The 23,024-nt window shown below is 51.3% G+C and overlaps 1 protein-coding gene across 4 annotated transcripts in view; it reads left to right on the top strand.

The window, feature by feature from the left end:
* Positions 1–23,024, top strand: part of MIB1 (MIB E3 ubiquitin protein ligase 1) — a 93,385-nt gene that overhangs the window by 8,084 nt on the left and 62,277 nt on the right. For 3 of the 4 annotated variants that reach the window (XM_054179680.1, XM_054179679.1, XM_054179678.1), the window contains exons 2-6: positions 3,998–4,169; positions 9,391–9,520; positions 11,498–11,602; positions 18,705–18,771; positions 22,607–22,811. In XM_054179680.1, coding sequence (XP_054035655.1) covers positions 3,998–4,169; positions 9,391–9,520; positions 11,498–11,602; positions 18,705–18,771; positions 22,607–22,811 — 679 coding nt within the window. The remainder of the gene's footprint in view (positions 1–3,997; positions 4,170–9,390; positions 9,521–11,497; positions 11,603–18,704; positions 18,772–22,606; positions 22,812–23,024) is intronic. The other variant, XM_054179681.1, reaches the window with a different exon arrangement.

The following is a 23,024-nucleotide window of genomic DNA, read 5'->3' as shown; positions in this document are numbered from 1 at the left end:
CCTCAGGTAGTTTTTCAGAGTTTTTGCCCAGCAGCCTTTGCCTCATTGGCTGGAAGTTTGTTTGCTGTGAGGTGACCCAGTTCTGTATCCTGTGCCTCCTGATGATAGCTCTTTTTTTTCCCTTCTGCTTGGACAAACTGAAGAATCCTGCAGCACTCAACATCCAGAAGAAATGTGGTCCTTGGCAGACAGTCTTTCCTGAAGTTCAGCAGCCATTTAAAGAAAGAACCCAGAGATGTGGAAATTCTGTTTCTGTCTGAAAGGCAAATCTAGCATTTGGTTAAAAATCCTCCAGCAAATACCACCCCTCAAACCCAGGCACCAGAGGATCACAGAATGCTCTGGGCTGGAAGGAAGCTCCAAAGTTCATCCAGTCCAACCCCTCTGCACTCAGCAGAGATCCTCCACTGGATCAGGTTGCCCAGAGCCCTGTCCAGCCTCACCTCCAGGGCTGGGACCTCAACCACCTCCCTGGGCAACCTGTTCCAGTGTTCCACCACCCTTACGGTACAAAAGTTGTTCCTAACATTCAACCTAAATCTGTTGTTCTCTCATTTCAAACCATTGCCCCTGGTCCTGTCACTGCAGGCCTTTGGAAACAGTCCCTCTGCAGCCTTCTTGTAGTCCCCTTCAGGTACAGCAGGCTGCTATTAGGTCTCCCCCATGTCTGGTTTGACTTTTCTAAGGAAGGCAACAAAGCATCAACAGATTATCTGAATCCTTTTAATGCACCAGCCCTTGAGGACTCCCACGAACCAGTGCAATACAATTCATGGCTGTTATTCTAGCTGTTGCTGTCTTGTGGAGTGTTACAGGTCATCGAGTTGCACCAGGGGAGGTTTTGGTTGACTATTAGAAGCTTTCTCAAACACTGGCACAGGCTGCCCAGGGAGGTGGCTGAATTCCCATCCCTGGAGATGTTTGAAAGGGGCAGAGATGTGGTGCTGAGGGCCATGGTTTAGCCCCAGCCTTGGCAGAGTCAGAATGGTTGGACTTGTTTTGGTTGGGAAAGACCTTTAAGATCCTCAGTTCTGTGATCAGCAGGTCCCAGCCATCACAATCTCAGTGTGCATAACCAAGGAGTCAGCTTTCTTCTTCTTAACCCTCCATGCTGGCAACAAAGTCACTTGAGGGGATGTGCAGGGGGAGAAGATCTGGAGGAGATTTCCAAATGTTCTTGTGCAGAAAGCCAGCAGGGTTTAGTTGTTGTTCTCAGGCAGCAAACACCTGTTAAATGTGAGGAAGGTAGTTAAAGAATGAGCTTGGTATCCCAGGTGTCTTGTCTGCTAGTAGGAGCTGGCAGTTAATGGTAGGGGTTATAGGACTTCCCTGTGCTAAATCTTTGCCACTTCAGCCCAGGCTTTGTGGGGAAGGTGTGGATGGTGCCCTGCTGCTGCACCACGCTGGGAGGTACAGTGAGCATTTAGTGTGGCATCAGCAGCTTCAGGGCTTTTATGGTCACTGAAGGCTCTCTCCACTGCCCTTGAAGAGCTGTTCAGATCTCTGCAGTGCTCAGTGCAGTTTGTCCTCCAAATGTGTTGCCTTTTCTGGCCTTAACTGAATATTTATGATGTTTACTCCAGTGGTCATGCATCAGGACAATTTTTAATCAAGAGTCTTCCAAACTACACTTACACTTGAGGCTGGGGTGAGAAGCTTTCTTGTTAGGAGAAATGAACATGAGCTGGTTCTGCTGGCAATTCAGAGGGACCTTGGCAAGCTGGAGGAATTTCCTATCCCTCAACAAAGGCAAGGGCCAGGGCATGCACCTGAGGAGGAGTGAGCTGTGCAGCAGCAGAAGCTGGGGACAGCTGCTCGGAGAGCAGCCTTGCAGGGAAGGATCGTGGGTGCCAGTGGGCAGGCAGGTGACCAGGAGCCAGCAGCTGGGGCTGCATTGGGAGTGCTGTCAGCAGCTCAAGGGAGGTGCTGTGTCCTCTCTACTGGTGAGATCACACTTGGAGTACTGGTCCAGTTCTGGGCTGCCCAGTGTGCGAGGGACAGGGACATAGAGAATGTGCCAAGAGAAGGGCTGCAGATGTGTTTAAGGGATCTTAAGGCATCTGATGTGAGGAGAGGCTGAGGGATCTGGTGCTGTTTAGCCTGGAGAAGGCTCAGGGGGATCTCAAGTGTGTTTACCTGGTAGAGGTTGTAAAGAGGATGGATCCAGGCTCTTTTGAGTGTTGTCAAGGGACAGGATGAGGTAATGGGCACAAACTGAAATACAGGAGCTTCCACTTGAGAGTAGGAAGGAACACTTTCGCTCTAGGGATGACTGAACACTGTAGCAGGCTGCATTCTTGGATGTGCTTAGAGCCTGGCTGGATGTGGGCCTGGGCAGCTGGCTCCAGTTTACCCTGCTTTGAGCAGTGGTGGTTGGAGTAGACCATCTCCAGAGGCCACTTCCACCCTCAGCTGCTGTGTGATTCTGTGAGCTGATCAGACCAGAAGGCATTTCCTGCAGGTTTGTTTCCCAGCTGTTGAGTTTTCTTCCCTGCAGGAGGCTCAGGTGTGGGGCACAAGAGGCTGACAGGTTTATAGTGAAGCTGGCAGTGATTTCCAAAAGCATCCTTCTGGAGGCATAATCCCCACTCTTGCCCTCCCTGGTTTTGTGGCTGGTTGGTTTGGTTTCCTTAAGGGTGAGTGGCTAGCAATATTGTTGTGTTGCTGCAAGCTCTTAGTGCTGTTTTATGCTGCAGACTGAGTGCCAGTGCTGCTCTGTTCCCTTGTTCATTTCATTACAAACAGCAGCAGAGTTGGGTTTTTCATAAGCTTGTGACTGTTGCCTGTATTTGGAATGCAGGGGTGGAAGCTGTGACTGATCACTTTCACCTGCTGCAGCTTGACAAAGTGGGGGGAAAGTGGTCTTTGGAGCACTCTGGTTTGTGCAAGCCTGGGTAGAGCACATCTGGGACATGGCTTTCAAAAACCCCAAGGTATAAAGCAGCAAACCTCTTCCAAAGAGGCAACAGCTTTTCATGAGGCTAATGGCAGCTGTCCAGGAGGGCTTAATTTTTCCCCTCTGTTCAAAAGGCCAGAGAGAAGCACTTCTCTCCTCTGCTGTGCACAGTGTGTAAGGCACACCAGTGATCTCCAAACAGCTGTGCACAGGTGAGCACAGCAGCCTTTGGTGTAAGGTGCCCTTCACCCAGAGAGAGGATTCCAGGTCACCTGGGTCTTTTGCTGTACTGGCATTTCTGACCCTTTAACTGGGAGCTGAAGGGCTTCTCATTTCTTTCCTTGATTTGTATGGATGGAAAAAGTCATGCACAGCTTCCCTGGCTGCTGAGCTGAGAGAAGAGAACATTTCAGGAGCAGAGCAGCAATGGGAGATACGAGGCAGAGTCCATCCTCTCATGAGACCTCACCTGTAGTACTATGAGCTCTGGAGCTCCCAGCACTAGGAACACAGGGAACTGGTAGAGCAGATCCAGAGGGGGCCATGGAGATGGTTAGAGTGCCAGAGCACCTCTCCCATGATGAGAGGCTGAGAGAGTTGTGGCTGTTCAACCTGGGGAAGAGAAGGCTCCAGGGAGAGCTTCCAGCACCTGAAAGGGCTCCAGGAGAGCTGGGGAGGGACATCTGTTGGAGGCATGGAGTGGCAGGATGAGGAGGTGATGGCTTCAAACTGGAAGAAGCTGGACTTAGGTTGGCCATTAGGAAGCAATTCTTCCCTGTGAGGGTGGTGAGGCATGGGAACAGGTTGTCCAAAGACGTTGTGGAGGCTCCAAGGCTGGAAGTGCTGAAAGCCAGGCTGGCTGGGGCTCTGAGCAAGTTGTTCTGGCAGGAGGTGTCCCTGCCCCTTGAAGGTGCCGCGGTCCTGCGGTTGTCTCCCCTCGCTCACACAGCCTGCCAGGGTATCTCCAGCAGCCCCTCTCCATCGTTCACTTGGTGGGCTGTGCCTCAGGGGGCGGCGGGGGCGCGCCTCAGGGGGCTGCGGGGGCGCGCTCAGAGGGCTGCGGGGGCGCGGCAGCCGTGGCAGCCTTGCTCTTGCCCGCAGGCATCAAGCACGACGGCACCATGTGCGATACCTGCCGGCAGCAGCCCATCATCGGCATCCGCTGGAAGTGCGCCGAGTGCACCAACTACGACCTCTGCACCGTCTGCTACCACGGCGACAAGCACCACCTGCGGCACCGCTTCTACAGGATCACCACCCCGGGCAGCGAGAGGTAAAGCCTGCTGCTGGGTGGCTGGGCTGTTGTGGGGCTTTTTGTTTCCCCCTCCTGCAGCTGAACAGGGGCAGTGAAATGAGGTTAACCTGCAAACTGCAGATTTGGTCACTAAAGCTGGGATTAGGTGAGATGATGATGTGAGCTGTGGCTTCTGCTGCTGGCTCTGCCTCTTTGTGAGGGAGGGTAGCTAGGGCCTATCTTTGGAACACCTGGGAATGTCAGAAAGGGAGGAGAGGAGATAAAAGTTAGAATTTGATCAGATTCTTTTAACCCCACTGCAGTCTTCCTAGAGAAGAGGAGGCTCAGGGCAGGCCTCATTGCTGTCTACAACTCCCTGAAGGCAGGTTGTAGCCAGGTGGGGGTTGGTCTCTTCTCCCAGGCAAGCAGCACCAGAAGAAGAAGACACAGTGTCAAGCTGCACCAGGGGAAGTTTAGGCTGGAGGTGAGGAGAAAGTTCTTCACTGAGAGAGTCATTTGCCATTGGAATGTGCTGCCCAGGGCGGTGGTGGAGTCCCCATCCCTGGAGGTGTTCAAGAGGGGATTGGATGTGGCACTTGGTGCCATGGTTTAGTCACGAGGTCTGTGGTGACAGGTTGGACTTGGTGATCTTTGGGGTCTCTTCCAACCTTGGTGATACTGTGATAGCAGCTGTAAGATGGAGGCAATGGTCTTCACAGAGGGTATGGTCCATCACACAGTGCTTTGTAATGAAGTCCTGAGTGGGAAAGCTCAAACAGGTTCAAAACTGGTGCAGACAGATTGAGGGGAAATGCTCTTTCTGTGGGCTATGAAAACCAGAACATTCTGCAGACAAAACCTTTGCCTTCAACTGCTTAAACTGCTCAGAGAGAGAGCAGTAAAGGAAGCTGGGAGGGGTTGTTCTACCCTTGGTTTGGGTTTGCTATTCCTTTCCTAAGCACCTGTTACTGTCTGCCAGCACAGAACTCTGAGCATTGGCATTCCCTGTGTTCCTGCATAGCTGTACCTCTGTCTTGATTGAAAGAACTTCTCTAAGTCCAAAGCCCCCTCTGTCCTGATTTACCACAGAATCACAGGACACATCCAGTTGGAAGAGATCTCCAAGCCCATCCAGTCCAACCCTCCACCCAGGGTTGCAGGGTCAACACCAAACCATGTCCCTAAGCACCAGGGCCACAGCTGCTGGAACATCCCCAGGGATGGGGACTCCATCCAGCAGCCCTGGGCAGCCTCTTCCAATGGCTGAGATCCCTTCCAGGGCAGAAATATTTCCTGAGATCCAGCCTGAGCCTCCCCTGGGGCAGCTTGGAGCCATTGCCTCTGCTCCTGTCCCTTGCCACCAAGGAGCAGAGGCTGCCCCCTCATCACTCCAACCTCCCTTCAGGGAGCTGTAGAAAGCAATGAGGTCTTCCCTCCAGCAGTTAAGTGAGAGCAGTGATCTTGGCCTGTCCCTGAGTGCTTGGAGAGCTATGGTAAAGTCTCTGCCTGAGCCATTGTGTGAAGGCTGTGTGCTGTGGTGTCATCTCTGGACTAACTGCAGACTGTTCTTGCATTAAATTACCTGGAAGCTTTACTGTTAGATGTGAGACTCAGTTCAATCTGATGTGTGTCTCACAAGATGTATTTCCTTTCCTTGGAGCAGGAAGGCTTATTAACTGTGGTAATTCCTTGATGTGCTTTTATCAGAGCTTCCACAGTTGAGGGAAGTGGTTGGAGCACACACACTGACTTCCCAGATCATGTCCTGCAGGGACTGTGGGTTTTTTTTTCTGTCCTCTATGGCTCCAATGCCCAGGACAGTGCCTTAGTCAAAACATAACTTCTGTGCTTTTGAGATTCATGCTGGCAGATCTAGCTATGAAGATACCAAATCTGATGTCTCAATTACAGTGTTTGCAAAAGGAGACTGAGAATCACCCAGAATCATCCCCAAGGATCATCTGGTCCAACCTTTGCATGTAACAGCACAGCTGGAATGGGCTGGCTCAGCACCCTGGCAAGCTGAGCCTTCAAACTGTCCCATGGAGGGGATTCAAGGGCAGGAAGTGTTGACTTAGTGTAATTGCGGGCAGGTACCAAAAGACAAACTTGGGTCTAGAAAGTCTCCCTGCCTTTCAGAGTATGGGCCAGATTTTTCTCCTTGTTGTGTTTTTAGCTGAAGTGTAGTGTGAAGGGGTCTGTTATGATGTGCAAAGCACAAGCTGTAGTCTTGAGAAGAGATTTTATGCAGTGTGTGGAGTTGCAGGAAATACTGTCCTTTCTCCATGTCTTTGGTTACTCCCGCTGAGCTCTGCTCTGCAGCTCTTACCTAGACTCTAGGCAGCTTCATCAGCCAAGGAGCTGTGTATGGGATCAAGCTTAGCTGAGAAAAACTGATTTTGGTTAACTCTTTGAAGGAGGAGACAAAGGCCAAGCAGGGCTATTGAATGTCAGGGAGGTCTTGCAGGAAAAATGGCAAGAGGCATCCAAGGGTGCTTGGATGAAGGAAATCATAAACTCTGCCTATTTGCTTCTTGACTCTGGGATACCCCTTGCTGCTCATGGCTTGCATGGGTGGACACTTCCCTGGGTAAAAGCCTGGCTGATGGCCAGAACCAAAGAGCAGTGGGGAATGGAGTTAAATCCAATGGGCAGCTGTTCCCCAGGGCTCAGTGCTGGAGCCAGTTCTGTGTAGTATCTTTATCAATGGTCTGGGGGAGGGGATTGAGGCACCCCCAGTAAGTTTGCAGATGACAGTAAGCTGGGGAGGGAGTGTGGATCTGCTGGAGGGTAGGAAGGCTCTGCAGATAGATCTGTGGCTGAGGCCAATGGTAGGAGGTTCAGCAAGGCCAAGTGCTGGGTCCTGCATTTGGGGCACTGCAATCCCCTCAATGCTTGGGGCAGAGTGGCTGGAAACTGCCCAGCAGAGGAAGACCTGAGGGTGCTGGTTGGCAGCAGCTGGAGATGAGCCAGGGGGTGCCCAGGTGGCTGAGAAGGCCACCAGCAGCCTGGCCTGGAGCAGCAATAGTGTGGGCAGCAGGAGCAGGGCAGGGATTGTCCTCCTGTACTGGGCACTGATGAGGCCACCTCTCAAATACTGGTTCAGTTTTGAGCCCTCACTCCAAGAAGGACCTTGAGGGCTGGAGCAGGTCCAGAGAAGGGCAACCAAGCTGGGGAAGGGTCTGGAGACCAGGGCTGGGGAGGAGCAGCTGAGGGAGCTGGGGGTGTTGAATGTGGAGAAGAGGAGGCTAAGGTTGATCTCATTGCTCTCTACAGCTCCCTGAGAGCAGGCTGCAGTGAGGTGGGGGTTGGGCTCTGCTCTCAAGGAACAAGTAATAGAAGGAGAGGAAGCCACCTCAAGTTGTGCTAGGGAAGCTTTAGGTTGGGTGCTAGAAGAAACTTCTTCCCTGAAGGGGTTCCCAAAGCCTGGCACAGGCTGCTGAGGGAGGTGGCTGAATCCCCATCCCTGGAGGTGTTTCAGAGAGGCAGAGCTGTGGTGCTGAGGGCCATGGCTTAGCCCCAGCCTTGGTAGTTCGAGAATGGTTGGACTGGGTGTTCTGAAGGGGCTTTTCCGAGCACACTGATTCAGTGCACCACAGCACTGTGTGCTGTTTTCTCTCCCTTTTGTAAGCAGGGAGAAGCTTCTAAAACGCAGCTGCAAGCAGCCAGCCTTTGTGTTTTCTGTCACTCTGCTCTGTGACTTGGACATACGGGGCGGGGGGGATCCCAGGCGCTGCTCTGTGCATCCACTCCAGCAGCTCAGCTTTTGCTTCCCCTGCCATCTGCTGGATGCTAACAGGTTAGCAGGAGGTCGATGCACTTATACACAGGTCAGGAAACAATTTCACCATAGAAACACTCTTGCCTGGCAACGTTTTCCTGGCATGAAGTTTGGTCACATGCAGACTGGTGGCTTTTGGGATGACTGAGAAGGCAGGAAAATATCTTTGGAGGTTGAGTCCTCATGAGCTGTTTTCTTGAGGCTTATCTACTTCAGGTCTGCTGAAGTCAAAGAGTTTTGCTTTGGAAAAACCCAACATAAATGTCCTGAAACTGTGCCAGGGGAGGCTTAGGTTGGAGATGAGGAAAAAATCTGTTTGCTGCAAGAGCGGTCAGGGCTTGGAACAAGGTGCCCAGGAAGCTGGTGGACTCCCCAGCCCTGGAGGTATTCAGCTAACAATTGGCCATGGCTCTTGGGGCCATGGTTTGATGGTCATGGTGGTGGTAGGGTGGTGGTTGACTGGATGATCTTAGGGATCTTTCCAACCCAAACAATTCCATGACTGTGATGTTATGACTGAAGAAAATTGATGCTGATGTGTTGAATGAAATTTGCCAAGGCACGCTCTAAGGGAGTATGTAGAAGATGAACTGAGAGATGCGGGGAAAGAGATGCAGCTCTTACTTCATAGTCTGACTCAAAACCAGCAGGGAAATTGCAGGGCAGTGATGTTAGCCTAGGGTGCTTCCAGGTTACAAGATACCTATCCAATAGCTAGATCTGCTGGCATGAAGCTCAAAAGAACAGAAGCTACTTTTTGATTCAGCCCCTGAGCTGGGCATTGGAGGCAAGAGTACTGCTGGTGGTGGGAAGTTTGGAGAAGAGAATGGTTTCTATCATTAGGCTGCAGCACCTCTGCTGTGGGGGACAGGCTGAGAGAACTGGGGCTGTTCAGCCTGGAGAAGAGAGGGTTCAAGGGGAGACCTTGGAGCTGCAGTTGAATATCTGAAGGGCACCTCCAGGAAGGCTGGGGAGGGACTGTTTAGGAGGGGTGTGGGGATAGGGTGAGGGACAATGGCTTGAAACTGGAGCAGGGGAGGTTTAGGTTGGACATCGGGAGGAAGTTCTGCACCATGAGGGTGGTGAAATGCTGGAACTGGTTGTTCAAGGATGTGGTTGAGGGCCCTTCCATGGAGACACTGAAGATCAGTCTTGATGTGGACCTGTGCAGCCTGATCAGGTTGGAGGTGTCCCTGCCAAGTGCAGGGGGTTGGCCAAGATGACCTTTGAGGATCCCCTTCCAAGCTGATGAAATCTGTGACTTAAAACTGATCATGAAGCTGCAACAGATCAGTCAGTAGATGCTGGAGCTCTATCTTGTGGGCGGCTGTTGGAGCTGGGAATTGAAGGGATGTGATTCATGCACTGACCCCTGCATGTGTGGGCTTTGTTTGTTTGTTTCCTTCCCATCCCTAATGCTTCACCTTGGATTTCCTTCATTATCTTGACACTTGTGGGTTCTTCTTTTAATAACTTCAGGGTGTTGTTGGAGTCTCGCCGTAAGTCAAAGAAAATTACAGCAAGAGGAATCTTTGCAGGTGCCAGGGTGGTGCGAGGAGTCGACTGGCAGTGGGAAGATCAGGATGGTGGCAATGGGCGCAGAGGAAAGGTAAAGATGACACTCACTGAAATAAGAAGGGTCATGGGATGGCCTCAGTGGCCTTTCTCACTTCAGAGTAAAAATACCATCATAAAAGCTGCGACTGTAACTTTCTGGACGCTTAAAAATCTTGCCCTGTAACGCTGAGGGCTTTGGGGAGAGCAGAGGCACTGTGCTGTGACCAGTTCATGGCAATGTGGCAATTCAAGCTTAAAATGCCAGCACTGAAGTTCTGAAACTGCTGAATGTTTGAGGGGTTTGTTCTGTTTAAGGACTGCCTGGTCACAACTCTAATGAGACTTTGGGCACACTTGAGCATTACTGGAGAGCTGGTGTAAAAGCACAGCTCTGAGGAAGGGCCCTTCCTGGCCACTGCTGCCTTCTCTAGTCTGAGAGTCAGCACATTTGTGTATCTCTTGGCCTGCAGTGCTTGCACCTTGGATTTCTGTTGTTCATCTGATAATTACTGGGATTTTTCCAGTTTAACCTTTTTTCAGGTATTGGATGTGGATCTTACTTGGCTGGCTTAGGACACTTGAGTGGTGCTGGTGTAGCTCTAGAATAAAAGTGCTTGGGTGTGTTGGCAATTGCATGGAATGATCTGTTGCTGATCATAACCTTGGCAAATTCACAGCTGATATTTACCTTCAGGACTCATGAAGGTTTACTGTAAGGAAAGCAGAGTGTAAAAGATACTAAGATTTTTATCACAAACTATGAGACCTTCTAGGAGGAGAATCAGATGCTGCTGTGCCCAGCTGAACTCTTGGGGTCTGCTGCATTTGGTTTTAATGCACTTAAGCAGCACTTAAAAGTGGGAAGTGGCTGAATAAGATTTTTAGCCTGTTTTATATTCTAGACATTTTGGAAGCTTTGAGACTTGGAAGAAGCTGGATTTGGATTAGACATTAGGAAAGAATTCTTCACCACAAGTGTGGTGAGGCACTGGAACAGGTTGCCCAGGGAGGCTGTGGAGGCTCCAAGCATTGGAAGCCAGGCTGGCTGGGGCCTGAGCAAGGCGGTCTAGTAAGGGGTGGCCCTGCCTGTGGCAGGGGGTTGGAACTGGATGATCTTCAAGGTCCCTTCCAACCCAACCCATTCTGTGAATCTTTATGACTTTTGGCAGTTCCTATGGGGATTTTAATTGAGAAGCAATGTCTTCAAGCACTTAAATGTCTTTAAGGAAAGGATATTCAGAGGCAGCTTTGTTTTGCATCTTGATGATTTCCCTGTTGCTGTGAACTTGGCAAGATGCTTGGAGGTTTCTGAAACTTTGCAAAGTCAAAGTCTTAACCTGCATTGTTTCCCTTATGCCCTAAGCTTGAATCATTGCTGTGATTTGCAAGCTGAAAGTGTGTGTAGATGCATACAAAGGTTTTTGATGAGGAAAAGCAGATGGTAGGTGCAGCAGGAACAGCTTTTAAGTACAACAAAGAATGAAGACATTCTGGGAATTGATTATGGTTTGTTTTTTTCCCCCCAATGATGGATGTGTCTCCAGGATTTGGTGCATGGCCTCATGATTTCAGCAAGTGTCTGAAAAAGTCCTTTTCACTTTCCTCCTTTTGTACCCTTGTTAAACAGGGTACAAAGTGCCTCTGGAAAGAAAATGTTACCTCCTAACATAGCTCACTGCCACCAGCTAGTGCAGGTGAAAGCAGACAAATTGAAGCAATTAAAATCCCTTGCAGCCAGGTTTTGGAAGTTAAATGCTGCTTCTAGTAAGCATCATGAACAAATGTGTGCAGTTCAGAAGTAGTGAACAAAAGCTGTCATAAGATTACTACAACCCCTGAAGAACAGCAGGCCTGCAGACTGCTGCTGTGCTGAGGCTCCCAGGGAACTCCTGCATCAAATGGAAACCGACTTCAGAGTCACTTCTATTGGTTTGGTAAAACTCTTGTGTCCTGAAGTATTCTGGAGGTTTTAACTTCAAATTGTGCTTCTGAGTCGTTGTCCAATCCTCTTATTTTTCCAACGGCCTAGGTGACAGAGATCCAGGACTGGAGCGCCTCCAGCCCGCACAGCGCAGCATATGTTCTCTGGGACAATGGTGCTAAGAACCTCTACAGAGTCGGCTTTGAGGGCATGGTGAGTGGGGAAGAACACAAAGGGTAAAGTGCAGGGTGGGGGGAGGGTGGTAAGAATAACTCGTGCTTTATTATCCTGCCTTTGTCATCTCCTTTGTCAGTCTGCATGTGATTAGCCAGGTCGTGGCCATCCAGCTGTATGGGTCATGCATACCCATTAGTGAGAGAGCCTGATCCGGGCATTTACAAGACATCTGAAGGACTTAAAATTAGAGGCTGGTTCCTACCAGGAATGTTTATAATGTAAATCTTTACATCCCGTCCCTGGTTAGCTTTGTGCCACTGCTGTGCTTAAACTGAAATTGAGAAAAAGCAGCTCAGTTAGGAACCTTTCAGGGCCCCTAGTCCTTCAGCTCCTGAGCTCTTCACATTTTGGTGTGATCACTGCAAGGTTTGCAGTTTTTCAATGGCTGGCAGCAGTCAGAATCCTCTTGACAGCAATGTTTTTGTCAGTGGAAAGGTGTTGATAAAGCTACAATCTTCATTTGTTTTAGCAGTGAATTTTTCTTTGAATTTCCTAGCTTCTACAGCTGCTTCTGCAGCCTTGGGGAGAAAATGGGTCAGCCTCCAGCCTGAGTGCCTTCTGTTGTGGGGTTTTCTTATCCTAATGTGGGTCAGGAAAGGTTACTTTGATTATCCACTGTTTAGAGCATCCTAATTAGCATTTCCTTGGCATGAGTTTTCTGTTTGATACTGCAGAGCAAAACCATGTTAGCTTGGAAGTGTCAGCTTGTCAGGTGTGATCTGAAACAATGGCTAGTCTGCCTCCTTTTTGGGAGGCAAATGTTTTCCCTCATAGCCTCACTTGAAATAAAGCTGATTTTTAGAGGATACTAAACACCACTTTTGCAGTCAATACATATTTTTAGTGTCAGGCTTTAAGTGACTAAATACCCTCAGTGCAGGCCAGCATGAGGATGCTAAGGGTGAAAACAAATCAGTGTTGAACTATGTGCTCGGTGGTCTCCCTTCCAGTTCTAAAGAAAGGTAAAACAGGGGCAATGGGAAAGTAAGTTCATTGTATCATAGTATCAGTCAGGGTTGGAAGGGACCACAAGGATCATCTAGTTCCAACCCCCCTGCCATGGGCAGGGACACCCCACACTAGATCAGCCTGGCCAGAGCCTCATCCAGCCTGGGCTTAAACACCTCCAGGGATGGCACCCCAACCACCTCCCTGGACAACCCATTCCAGGGCTTCACCACTCTCATGGGGAAGAACTTCCTCCTCACCTCCAGCCTGAATCTCCCCACCTCCAGCTTCATTCCATTCCCCCCATTCCCCCCCCCTCCTATCACTCCCTGAGATCCTGAGCAGTCCCTCCCCAGCTTTCTTGTAGCCCCCTTCATATACTGGAAGGCCACAATTAGGTCACCTTGGAGCCTTCTCTTCTTCTACACAATGTTCAGCCCAAGGTTGGTATCTCCCCTCTTGTATTGGAATGTGATGCATGGGAAAGGGAAGCAATCACAAAGTCCAGATGGAAGGAGATAAAGATCAACTGCTCCTTTCTTGGGTTTTGGTGTGGATTTAGTCATTATGGTGAAGTTTGTGGCCGTAGTAGGAGTGCTGTAGAATCATTAAAGATTCCTTCTGGCCTCCAAAAAAGTCCATTTCAGATAAGTTTCATTCTGTTCCCTTGTTAATAAAAAGATATTTACTATTTGTAAATCATTTCTGGTCTGTTGTGAAACTATTGCCATGGAAGTGAGCATTGAATGCCTGATCAGCCACTGCAGCAGCTGGACATTGGAGTGGGTTGGGGTGACCCTGCTCACCAGATCTGTGCAGTTAGCAATGTTTGCTCAGTCCTTTAGCAACAGAGAACTGTCAAAATGTGTGTGAAACCACCTAGGTGTGGATAGTAAGGATAATACAGAGCTTGTTAAACAGTGGGCACCTGCAGCCCAGAAGGCCAGTGGCAGCCTGGGCTGCATCAGAAGCAGCCTGGCTAGCAGCTCTAGAGAAGGCATCCTGCCCCTCTGCTCTGGTGAGACTTCTCCTGCAGTGCCTGTGTCCAGCTATGGGGCCTCCAACACAAGAGAAACATCCTGCTGGAGAGGGTCCAGAGGAGGGCTACCAAAGCCATCAGAGGGCTGGAGCACATCTCCTGCAAGGACAGGCTGAAAGATTTGGGGCTGTTCAGCCAGGAGAAGGCTCTGGGGAGGCCTTAGAGCTACATTGCAGTATCTGAAGGGCGCCTACAGGCAGGCTGGGGAGGGACTATTCAGAAGGGCCTGTGGTGGTAGGACAAGGGGCAATGGTTGAAACTGGGGCAGGATGGATTTAGGTTGGACATGAGGAGAAAGTTCTGCACAGTGAGGGTGGGGATCCACGGGGACAGGTTGCCCAGGAATGTGCTTGAGGCTCCATCCCTGGAGGCATTCAAGATCAGCCTTGATGTGGCCCTGGGCAGCCTGATGTGGTTGGAGGTGTCCCTGCTGCCTGCAAGGGGTTGGCCAAGACGAGAGACCCCTCCAGCCCAATGCACTCGGTGAATATCTGTCCACATGGATCCAAAGGATCGTGTCAGGCTTCCTGTACAGTGTTTCCTGCTTGTCAGCCACTCCTACAACCGTTTCAGCTTCAGACACTTTTATCAGGTGCAATTTTTGCTTCAGCCAGAAAGAGTTCTGGGATCTCTGGCAGCAGCAGGCTTGAACAGTGTGTTGTATTTTCTGACTTGTTAATTACTTGCTAAGTATCCCAATAATGACCCTCACTGCTATTGATGGGCCCCTCTGTGAAGCTGACTAATAGACTGTCAGAAAGCTCACGAAAGGTTGGGGCAAACTTGGGACTTAGAAGTTGGTTCTTAATGTGCAGAGAATGTCACCAATATTCAGAGTGCCCCTGTAAATACAGCTGGGAAGAGAGCCCTGCTTTGCAAATGAATAACTCTGGACTCAGATGCAAATGGAGCTGATTAAAGGAACACAGCTTATCATTGATAGCTGAGGGGCTGCATCTGGCCCTCAAAATTAATCTATCTGGCCTGACAGCTTTGCCTTGGGAGAGCCCAGGACTGGCTGGGGCAGCAGGTGGTGGCTGGAAACTCGCATTTCCTTATGGGCAGATCCTTTGAGTTTGCATTGCAGTTTTCTGTTGCTGTGTTTCCATGTGGAGCAGCTGAGTGAAGAGCATCCTGCCTTCCTTTGTGAAGCCTGGCATTGAAACCTGGGAGCCTCTGCTGCCACAGGCCACCAATTCCCCAGCTGAGATGTGCTTTTGTGCTGCTGTGAGGCTGAACGGCCTGTGTGCTGCCTCTGCAGCACCGGTGGCTGCTGTGGTTATTGGCACTGCCTGCATTCCTTGGCTGTGTCTGGATCCACTCTGTGGAATGAGACATGAGAAGTCTGTGATTTAGCATTTGGGGCTTGGTTCCAGATCTCATTTCTTCACATGGCACAGCTGAGGAGGTAAAGCTGGTGACTTCCCTTGAGTTTCAGTAAGCATTCTGTTCTGCTGCTGAGAATCACAGTGATCTTCTGTAAAAACTGAACAAAATGGTTCCAGCAGCAGGACCCTGACTCAGTTCCATTATTTAGGAGTCAGGTTTGCCCTGCCAGATTCCTTTCCTCAGGATGACCTGGCCTTGTTATGCTGAGCTGAGCCTTGTGGCTCACGATGGAGGATCTTACTTTCAGAGTATCAGAGACTAGTTTGGGTTGGAAGGGACCTCAAAGGTCATTTAGTTCCAACCTCCTGCCATGGGCAGGGACGCAGCCTACTAAAGACCAGGTTGCTCAGGGCCCCAGCCAGCCTGGCTTTCAGCAGTTCAGGGAGGAAATGAGAAGGGCTGAAGCCCAACTAGAGCTTGATTTGGCCAGGGTGTGAGTGAGAGTAAAAACTGTTTCTATAAATCTACCAACAACTAAAAGAGGGCCAAGGAGAGCCTCCAGCCCTTGGTGGATGCAGGGAGACAAAGGATGAGGCTGAGGTTCTTAAAACCTCCTTTACCTCAGCTTTTCCCTGGGGACCCAGCCCCTGTGGTGGGAGATGGAGATGGGGAGGATGACCAGGAGCTTATCACCACCCCTGGTACTTCCCTTCAAGCTCACTTTCCTTTATGGATCAATGCAGCAGCCCAGTGCTGGAAGCAGAGTCACAGCTGCTTACCCTGCTGCCCTGTAACTGAACTGCAGTCAAGTACAGCTTCCTGTCCTGAAACTGCAGGATCAGGTTTGGATTGGGTTCTGTGTTTTAAGGCATTTGCAAGCATTTAGCATGTTGATGTTAAGTTTTTCTTAGCAGTGCTGTTCACAAAGATGCTGAAGGACCTTTACCCTGTGCATATCAGATGGTTTTGGGTGCCTTAGCCTCTGCCAGTGCTTCAGCTTTTGGAGGCTTTTGGGTCCTCAGTGTTTTTGGTGAAAGCTTAGGTGATAAAATAAATGTTGTCTTGCTTTTCTAGGACACTTAGAGTCTCTTGTTTTAGTCTTTAGTGATCTTGAGTGCTGTGCTCCATTTGGGGACCTCACTGCAGGAAAGACAGTCAGGTGCTGGAGCAGGTCCAGAGAAAGGCAACCAAGCTGAGGAAGGGTCTGGAGAAGAGGGCTGGGGAGGAGCAGCTGAGGGAGCTGGGGGTGTTGAGTGTGGAGAAGAGGAGGCTGAGGGAGACCTCATTGCCCTCTATAGCTCCCTGAGAGGAGGCTGCAGTGAGGTGGGGGTTGGGCTCTGCTCCCTAGTCTCAGGTGATAGGAGAGGAAATGGCCTGGAGTTGTGCCAGGGGAGGCTTAGGGTGGATATGAGAAGAAACTTTTTCCCTGAAAGAGTAGAGCAGGCTGCCCAGGAGCTTAGCTGAATCCCCATCTCTATAGGTGTTTAAAAGACGCAGAGATGACCCCAGAAACTCCAGACCAGTCAGTCTGACCTCTGTGCCTGGCAAGGTCATGCAGCAGATCCTCCTGAAGGCTTTCCTAAGGCATATGGGTAATGAAGGTGACTGGTGATAAACCAGCATGGCTTCACTAAGGGCAAGTCTTGCCTGATGAACTTGGTGGCTGTTTCTGATGGAGCCTCATCAAGTCTGTGGATGACACCAAGCTGTGTGGCCTGGCTGACAGGCTGGAGGTGTGCCCAGGCCAACCTCATGAAGTTCAACAAGGCCAAGGGCAAGGTCCTGCAGCTGGGTCAGGGCAATCCCAAGCACAAACCCAGACTGGGCAAGGAGTGGCTGGAGAGCAGCCTGGAGGAGAAGGCCTTGGGGGTGTCAGTTGGTGACAAACTCCCCAGGAGCCAGCACTGGTCCCTGGCAGCCCAGAGCCAGCTGTGTGCTGAGCTGCAGCCAGAGCAGGGAGAGCAGCAGCACAGGGAGGGGATTCTGCCCCTCTGCTCTGCTCTGCTCAGAGCCCACCTGCAGCACTGCCCCCAGCTCTGGGCCTCCCAGCACAAGAAGGACCTGGAGCTGCTGGAGAGGGTCCAGAGGAGGCCACCAAGATGATCAGAGACTGCAGAACCTCCCCTGTGGGGCCAGGCTGAGAGAGTTTGGGCTGTTCAGCCTGGAGAAGAGAAGGCTGCAGGGAGTCCTTGGAGAAGCCTTCCAGGACCTGAAGGGGCTCCAGGAGAGCTGGGGAGGGACTTGTGACAAGGGCTTGTGACAGGATGAGGGACAATGGCTTTGAGCTGGGAGAGAGGAGATTGAGACTGGAGAGGAGGAGGAGGAAATTTAGAGTGACAGTGGTGAGGAAGTGGCACAGATTGCAACTGGATGTGCCCTCCCTGGAGATGTTCCAGGCCAGGTGGGAAGTGTCCCTGCCCATGGCAGGGGGTTGGAACTAGATGATGTTTAAGGTCCCTTCCAACCCAACCCATTCCATGTTTTCAGTCCTTTTGGAGGAGCACACTCTGCCCATGAATCTTAGGTGTAGGGAAAACATTTGTTTAGTTCTGGTTGGCTGTATTATAACCACCAGCTGTCCTCTTGTTTCCTCCCTGCTCCCATAGATTATTCAGGCACATTGTGCAAACAGTTTCCTATCTCCTTCCCAGCTCCTCATGCAGACAAAATGCCCTTTGTCTGCTGAGGATTGCTCCTCAAGGAGCAATGGCAGATGGTGGCTGTTTGCCTTTAGGGGTTGTGAAGGGAATAAGCCAGAGGAAAGGAGACTTGCAGGAACCCTGCTGGCTTGGTGAATAGGAGCTGGTTACCACACTTGGAACTGCTGCTTCCCAGATACTACCAGACAGTGTCCTGAGGATGAGCTGTAGGTCTCTCTTTCAAAGGGCCAAGTTTAGCTCAGCATGGTGCTGGGGGTGGGGGGGTTGTTGTTCATTTGGGGTTTTAGGTGTTTAGGTTTCTGGGTGTTCTGAATTGGAAAGTCTTCATTTTGTGGAATTTGGTTGCCAGGTTTTCTCCTCTAATTCCAAGATCTGTCTGTGAGGAAGGGCTGGGAAAAGGGGCCTTGAAATCATGGATGCAGGAAAGGCTGTGGCCTCAAGCACTGTCTGCTGAGATTGTTTCCTTGCTTGTGTCTGCAGAATTTTCTTTCTTGAAGGGGAATGTAACTCCCTAGAACAGTGCAAAGCAGCTCTGTGTTACTCTGGCACCCTTCTTGGAGTTGAAAATGGCTCATCCCTTGGAGCCTTTTGTGTACTGGTAAAGGCTATTAAAATGCTTGCACTGGGGAGTGTTTGTGGTTATGTGCATCAGCCCTGGATTCATCTTTCACCTCCCTTGCAGCTCTTCTCACTGCAGTGTGTTTCATAGAATACATAGAATACATAGAATAAACCAGGTTGGAAGAGACCTTCAAGATCATCGCGTCCAACCCATCAACCAATCCAACACCGCCCAAGCAACTAACCCACAGCACCAAGTACCCCGTCAAGTCTCCTCCTAAAAACCTCCAGTGATGGCGACTCCACCACCTCCCCAGGCAGCCCATTCCAATGTGCAATCACTCTTTCTGTATAGAACTTTTTTCTAACATCCAGCCTGAATCTCCCCTGGCGCAGCCTGAGACTGTCCCCTCTTGTTCTGGTACTGCTTGCCTGGGAGAAGAGACCAACATCCGTCTGTCAGTTCTGGTTCTGCTGACCTCTGCTAACCTGCAGGCTCAGTCAGGACTGAAGTTGTCTCAATCTCTCTCTCTCTCTTTAGTCTGACCTGAAATGTGTCCAAGATGCCAAGGGAGGCTCATTCTACAGGGACCATTGTCCAGTGCTGGGTGAGTTGAAGATGCTTTATCTTACTGTGTGTTGATTGTACTTACTCTGAATTGCTCTTTCCTTTTGAAATGTCCTTGCTGGTGAAATGCAAGCAGCAGCACTTCTGTGCATTAATGATCAGTTGTGAGACTGCTCTGGGCCTCTGGAAATCATTCAGTCCAACCCCTCTGCCAAGGCAGGAGCATCTAGAGAAGGCCACACAGGAACATGTCCAGGTGGGTTTTGAAAGTCTTCAGAGACTCCAGCACCTCTCTGCGCAGCCTGCTCCAGGGCTCCAGCACCCTTACATTAAAGAAGTCTCTCCTCATGTTCAGATGGAACTTCTGATGTTCAAGTTTGTGGCCAATACCCCTTGTTTTGTCACTGAAACAAGCCTGGTCCCATCCTCCCAGCCACCCTTTATGTATTGATCAGTATTGATGAGATCTCCCTCAGTCTGCTCTCTTCTAGACTAAAAGGCCTCAGTTCTCTGTCTCGTAAGGGAGATGTTCCAGGCCCCTCAGCATCTTTGTAGCCCTAATACCCTGGCATCCATGTGCCAAGTGGATGGCCAGGGAGCTGCTAAGTGTTGAGTAAGTAACAGACTGAGTCCCATGCCCTGTGCAGTGTATTTCTAAAGGGCCCAAGATTGCTGTGCATTGTTAAGTACTCCAAGCTGTTCAGTGAAGCAGCAGTTACATGGCTGTGAACTGAAGCCATTCAAGCATGTAACCCAGCCTGGTGCTTGGTGCTTGTACTGCTCTGTGCTGGGAAATCTGAGCAGGGGCTCTCTATCAGCTGCTGCAAAGACCTGGGCTGTAGGCAGGACCAGAGTCTGCAACCTAATTATCAAGTATTGTGCATCATAGTTTCACAAATGGGTTGGAAGGGACCTTAAAGCTCATCCAGTTCCACCCCTCTGATGTCTCCATGCACCAAACCTTTCACTTCCTCAAGGTTTTTCTGAATGCTCTGCTTCAAACCACAGCTCTTTGCCAACTGGCTGTCACCTGCAGGTTGTCTGGGATTTTTTTGTGTCTCATCCTCAAGGTCACCAATGTGGCAGTGAACCACATCAGTCCCAGGGGTGTGCTCCAACTACTCCATGGTAGTTAGGTCCCTGTCCCAGTATCAAAAAAGCCTCTCTGGCTTTGAATGCAAGTGTAGATTTCAGTTCACAGCATGAAGGGATCTGTGAGCTGTGCTCAGAAGGCAGAGAGAAGTTCTAACAAAGATGGCACACAGTGCAGCAAGAATGGCCAACTGAGGTAACCATCACCCATTAAGAGGAACCCAATACAGTGGGAGGAGAAATCTTAAAGAACAGTCTCACAGTATCTTTAGGGGCTCACACAGTCAAATATGACAGCACCCTAAAAGTCAGCTACATGCAGAAAACACAGACACTGGCACAGGTTGCCCAGGGAGGCTGTGGATGCCTCCTACCTGAAGGTGTGCAAAGCCAGGCTGGATGAGGCCTTGAGCAAGCTGGGCTGGTGGGAGCTGTGGAACTGAATGATCCTTGAGGTCCCTTCCAGCCCTGACAGTTCTGATTCTGTGACATCACTGCAAGTGGGGCAGGTTCAGAGTGGTTATGTTAGGAGGATGGTGGGCAAAAGAAGAGGGGAAGTTGTTGTCCCACTCTTCTCAGTGGTGATGAAGCTGCCTCTAGAATTCTGTGTCCAGTTTGTGTCATTCTCCCATCTGTCTGCTTTTCCTTCCCCTTCCAGTGTTGGGAGGATGTAGAGATTCTGCTGGTGGCCTGCTAAAAGGGTTAAGAGACTGAGAGAACATGAATTGCAAGGAGGAGCAGCTGGGCTTACTTGGGCTAGGAAGAAGGAGGTTAAGAGGTACTTGGCTAGCCACATTAAGGGTGACTGCGAATGGTAGCACCAAAATGTCAGTAGTGGCAAATGTCAGAGAGACAAATGGTTCATGGCCCTAAAGCCACCACCTGAAGTGACTTGAGGCTCAGAGTCCTGCAATGCTTGGGTTTGGAAGGGATCCTGGAATACTGCATCCTTCAGGAGGGACAGGGATCTGCTGGAGAGAGTCCAAGGGAGGGCTCCAAGGATGCTGAAGGGACTGCAGCACTGCCTGGGGAGGAGAGGCTGAGAGCCCTGGGGCTGTTTAGTCTGGAGAGGAGAAGACTCAGAGGGATCTGATCAATGTCTATCAATAGCTGTGAGCTGGGGGTCAGGAGGGAGGGGACAGGGACAGGCTCTGCTCAGTTGCACCCTGGAATAGGACAAGGGGCAATGGATGGAAACTGCAGCACAGGATGTTCCACCTCAGCAGGAGGAGGAACTTCTTGACTGTGAGGCTCCCAGAGCCCTGGAGCCAGGCTGCCCAGAGAGGTTGTGGAGTCTCCTTCTCTGGAGCCTTTCCAGCCCTGTCTGGATGTGTTCCTGTGTGACCTGTGCTGGATTCTATGCTCCTGCTCTGGCAGGGGGTTAGACTGGAAGATCTCTGGAGGTTCCTTCCAGTCCCTAACATCCTGTGAGCTGTGATCATCTAGTTCTAAATCCCCTGTCATAGAGCATGGAGACCTCCTACTAGAGCAGCTTGCTCAAGCCCCCACCCAACCTGGCTTTGAACACTTCCAGGTTTGGAACCTCCACAGCTTCTCTGGGCAACCTGTTCCAGTGCTTCACTACCCTCATGTGGAATAATTTCTTCCTAATGTCTCATCTAAATCCAACTCCTTCCAGTTTGAAGCCACCAGCCCTCATCCTGTCATTCCATGCCTTTGTTAAAAGTCCCTCTCCAGCTGTCTTGTAGCCCACCCTCACATGCTGGAAGGCTCTGTGAGGTCTCCCTGGAGCCTTCTCTTCTCCAGGCCTCAACTCTCAGCCTGTCTTCACAGCAGAGGTGCTCCAGCCCTCAGGTTGTCTTTGTCACACAGAATCACCAAGGTTAGAAGAGACCTCAAAGGTGATCAAGTCCAACCTATCCACAGACCTCATGATAAAACCAGGGCACCAAGTGCCACATCCAATCCCCTCTTGAACCCTTCCAGGGATGGTGACTCAGTTCCATGACCTTCATGTGCTGGGGGCTCCAGGGCTGGACACAGGATGTGAGGTGGAGTCTGGCACAGGAGGCACTTTGTGGCTGACTCTCTCAAATGTACCAGAGCTGAAAAGCTCTACTGAGGTGTCTCACCCTCTGTGACAGCTGCCACCATCCCAGTTAGAGCCCAGAGTGGAGCCTGGCACAAGTGCACTGCCAGCTGTGTTGTTATTTGCCTTCAGCTCAACAAGAAAAGCAGAAGTCTGTGACCAGAGGTTCACGGAATCACAGCATGGTTTGGGTTGGAAGGGACCTCTAAAGCTCATCCAGTCCAAGCCCCTGCAGTCAGCAGGGATATCCTCCACTAGATCAGGTTGCCCAGGGCCCTGTCCAGCCTCACCTGGAATAGAATCCCAGAATTGTCAGGGTTGGAAGAGACCTCAGGGACCATCCAGTTCCAACCCCCTGCCATGGGCAGGGACACCTCACACTACAGCAGGTTGCCTACAGCCACATCCAGCCTGGCCTTAAAACTTCCAGGGATGAGGCTTCCACCACGTCCCTGGGCAACCTGTGCCAGGCTCTCACCACCCTTATAGGGAGCAACTTGTTCCTCACATCCAGTCTCTGTCTCCCCTCTTCTAGTTTTGCTCCATTCCTCCTGGGAATGTCCAGGAAAGGGGCCCCAGGCACCTCCCTAGGGAAGCTGCACAGGTTCTTCTGTACCTGTCCCCTGCCTTTCACCACTGCAGCTGGCAGAGGAGTCCAGAGCCACGAGTTAACCTCTCTGAGTAGCGTGGGAGCCGCGCGTGGTCGTGCCAGCAGCACCGTTCTGCCTTGCAGGTGAGCAGAACGGGAACAGGAACCCCGGCGGGCTGCAGATAGGTGACCTGGTGAACATCGACCTGGACCTGGAGATCGTGCAGTCGCTGCAGCATGGCCATGGGGGCTGGACCGACGGCATGTTCGAGACCCTCACCACCACCGGCACCGTCTGTGGCATTGACGAGGACCACGACATCGTCGTGCAGTACCCCAGCGGCAACAGGTCTGCCCCGGCGCGCCCCGGTGCGCCCCGGCCTGTCCCGGTGCGCCCCGGCCTGCCCCGGCGCGCCCCGGCGCGCCCCGGCCTGCCCCGGCGCGCCCCGGCGCGCCCCGGCCTGCCCCGGCGCGCCCCGGCCTGCCCCGGCGCGCCCCGGCCTGCCCCGGCGCGCCCCGGCCTGCCCCGGCGCGCCCCGGCGCGCCCCGGCCTGCAGCACCT

The sequence above is a fragment of the Dryobates pubescens genome, chromosome 3, assembly GCF_014839835.1.
Source record: "Dryobates pubescens isolate bDryPub1 chromosome 3, bDryPub1.pri, whole genome shotgun sequence".
In the NCBI taxonomy this organism is placed as follows: domain Eukaryota; kingdom Metazoa; phylum Chordata; class Aves; order Piciformes; family Picidae; genus Dryobates; species Dryobates pubescens.
Note: the sequence above shows the minus strand (reverse complement) of the source record. Positions and strands in the feature narration are given on the sequence as shown.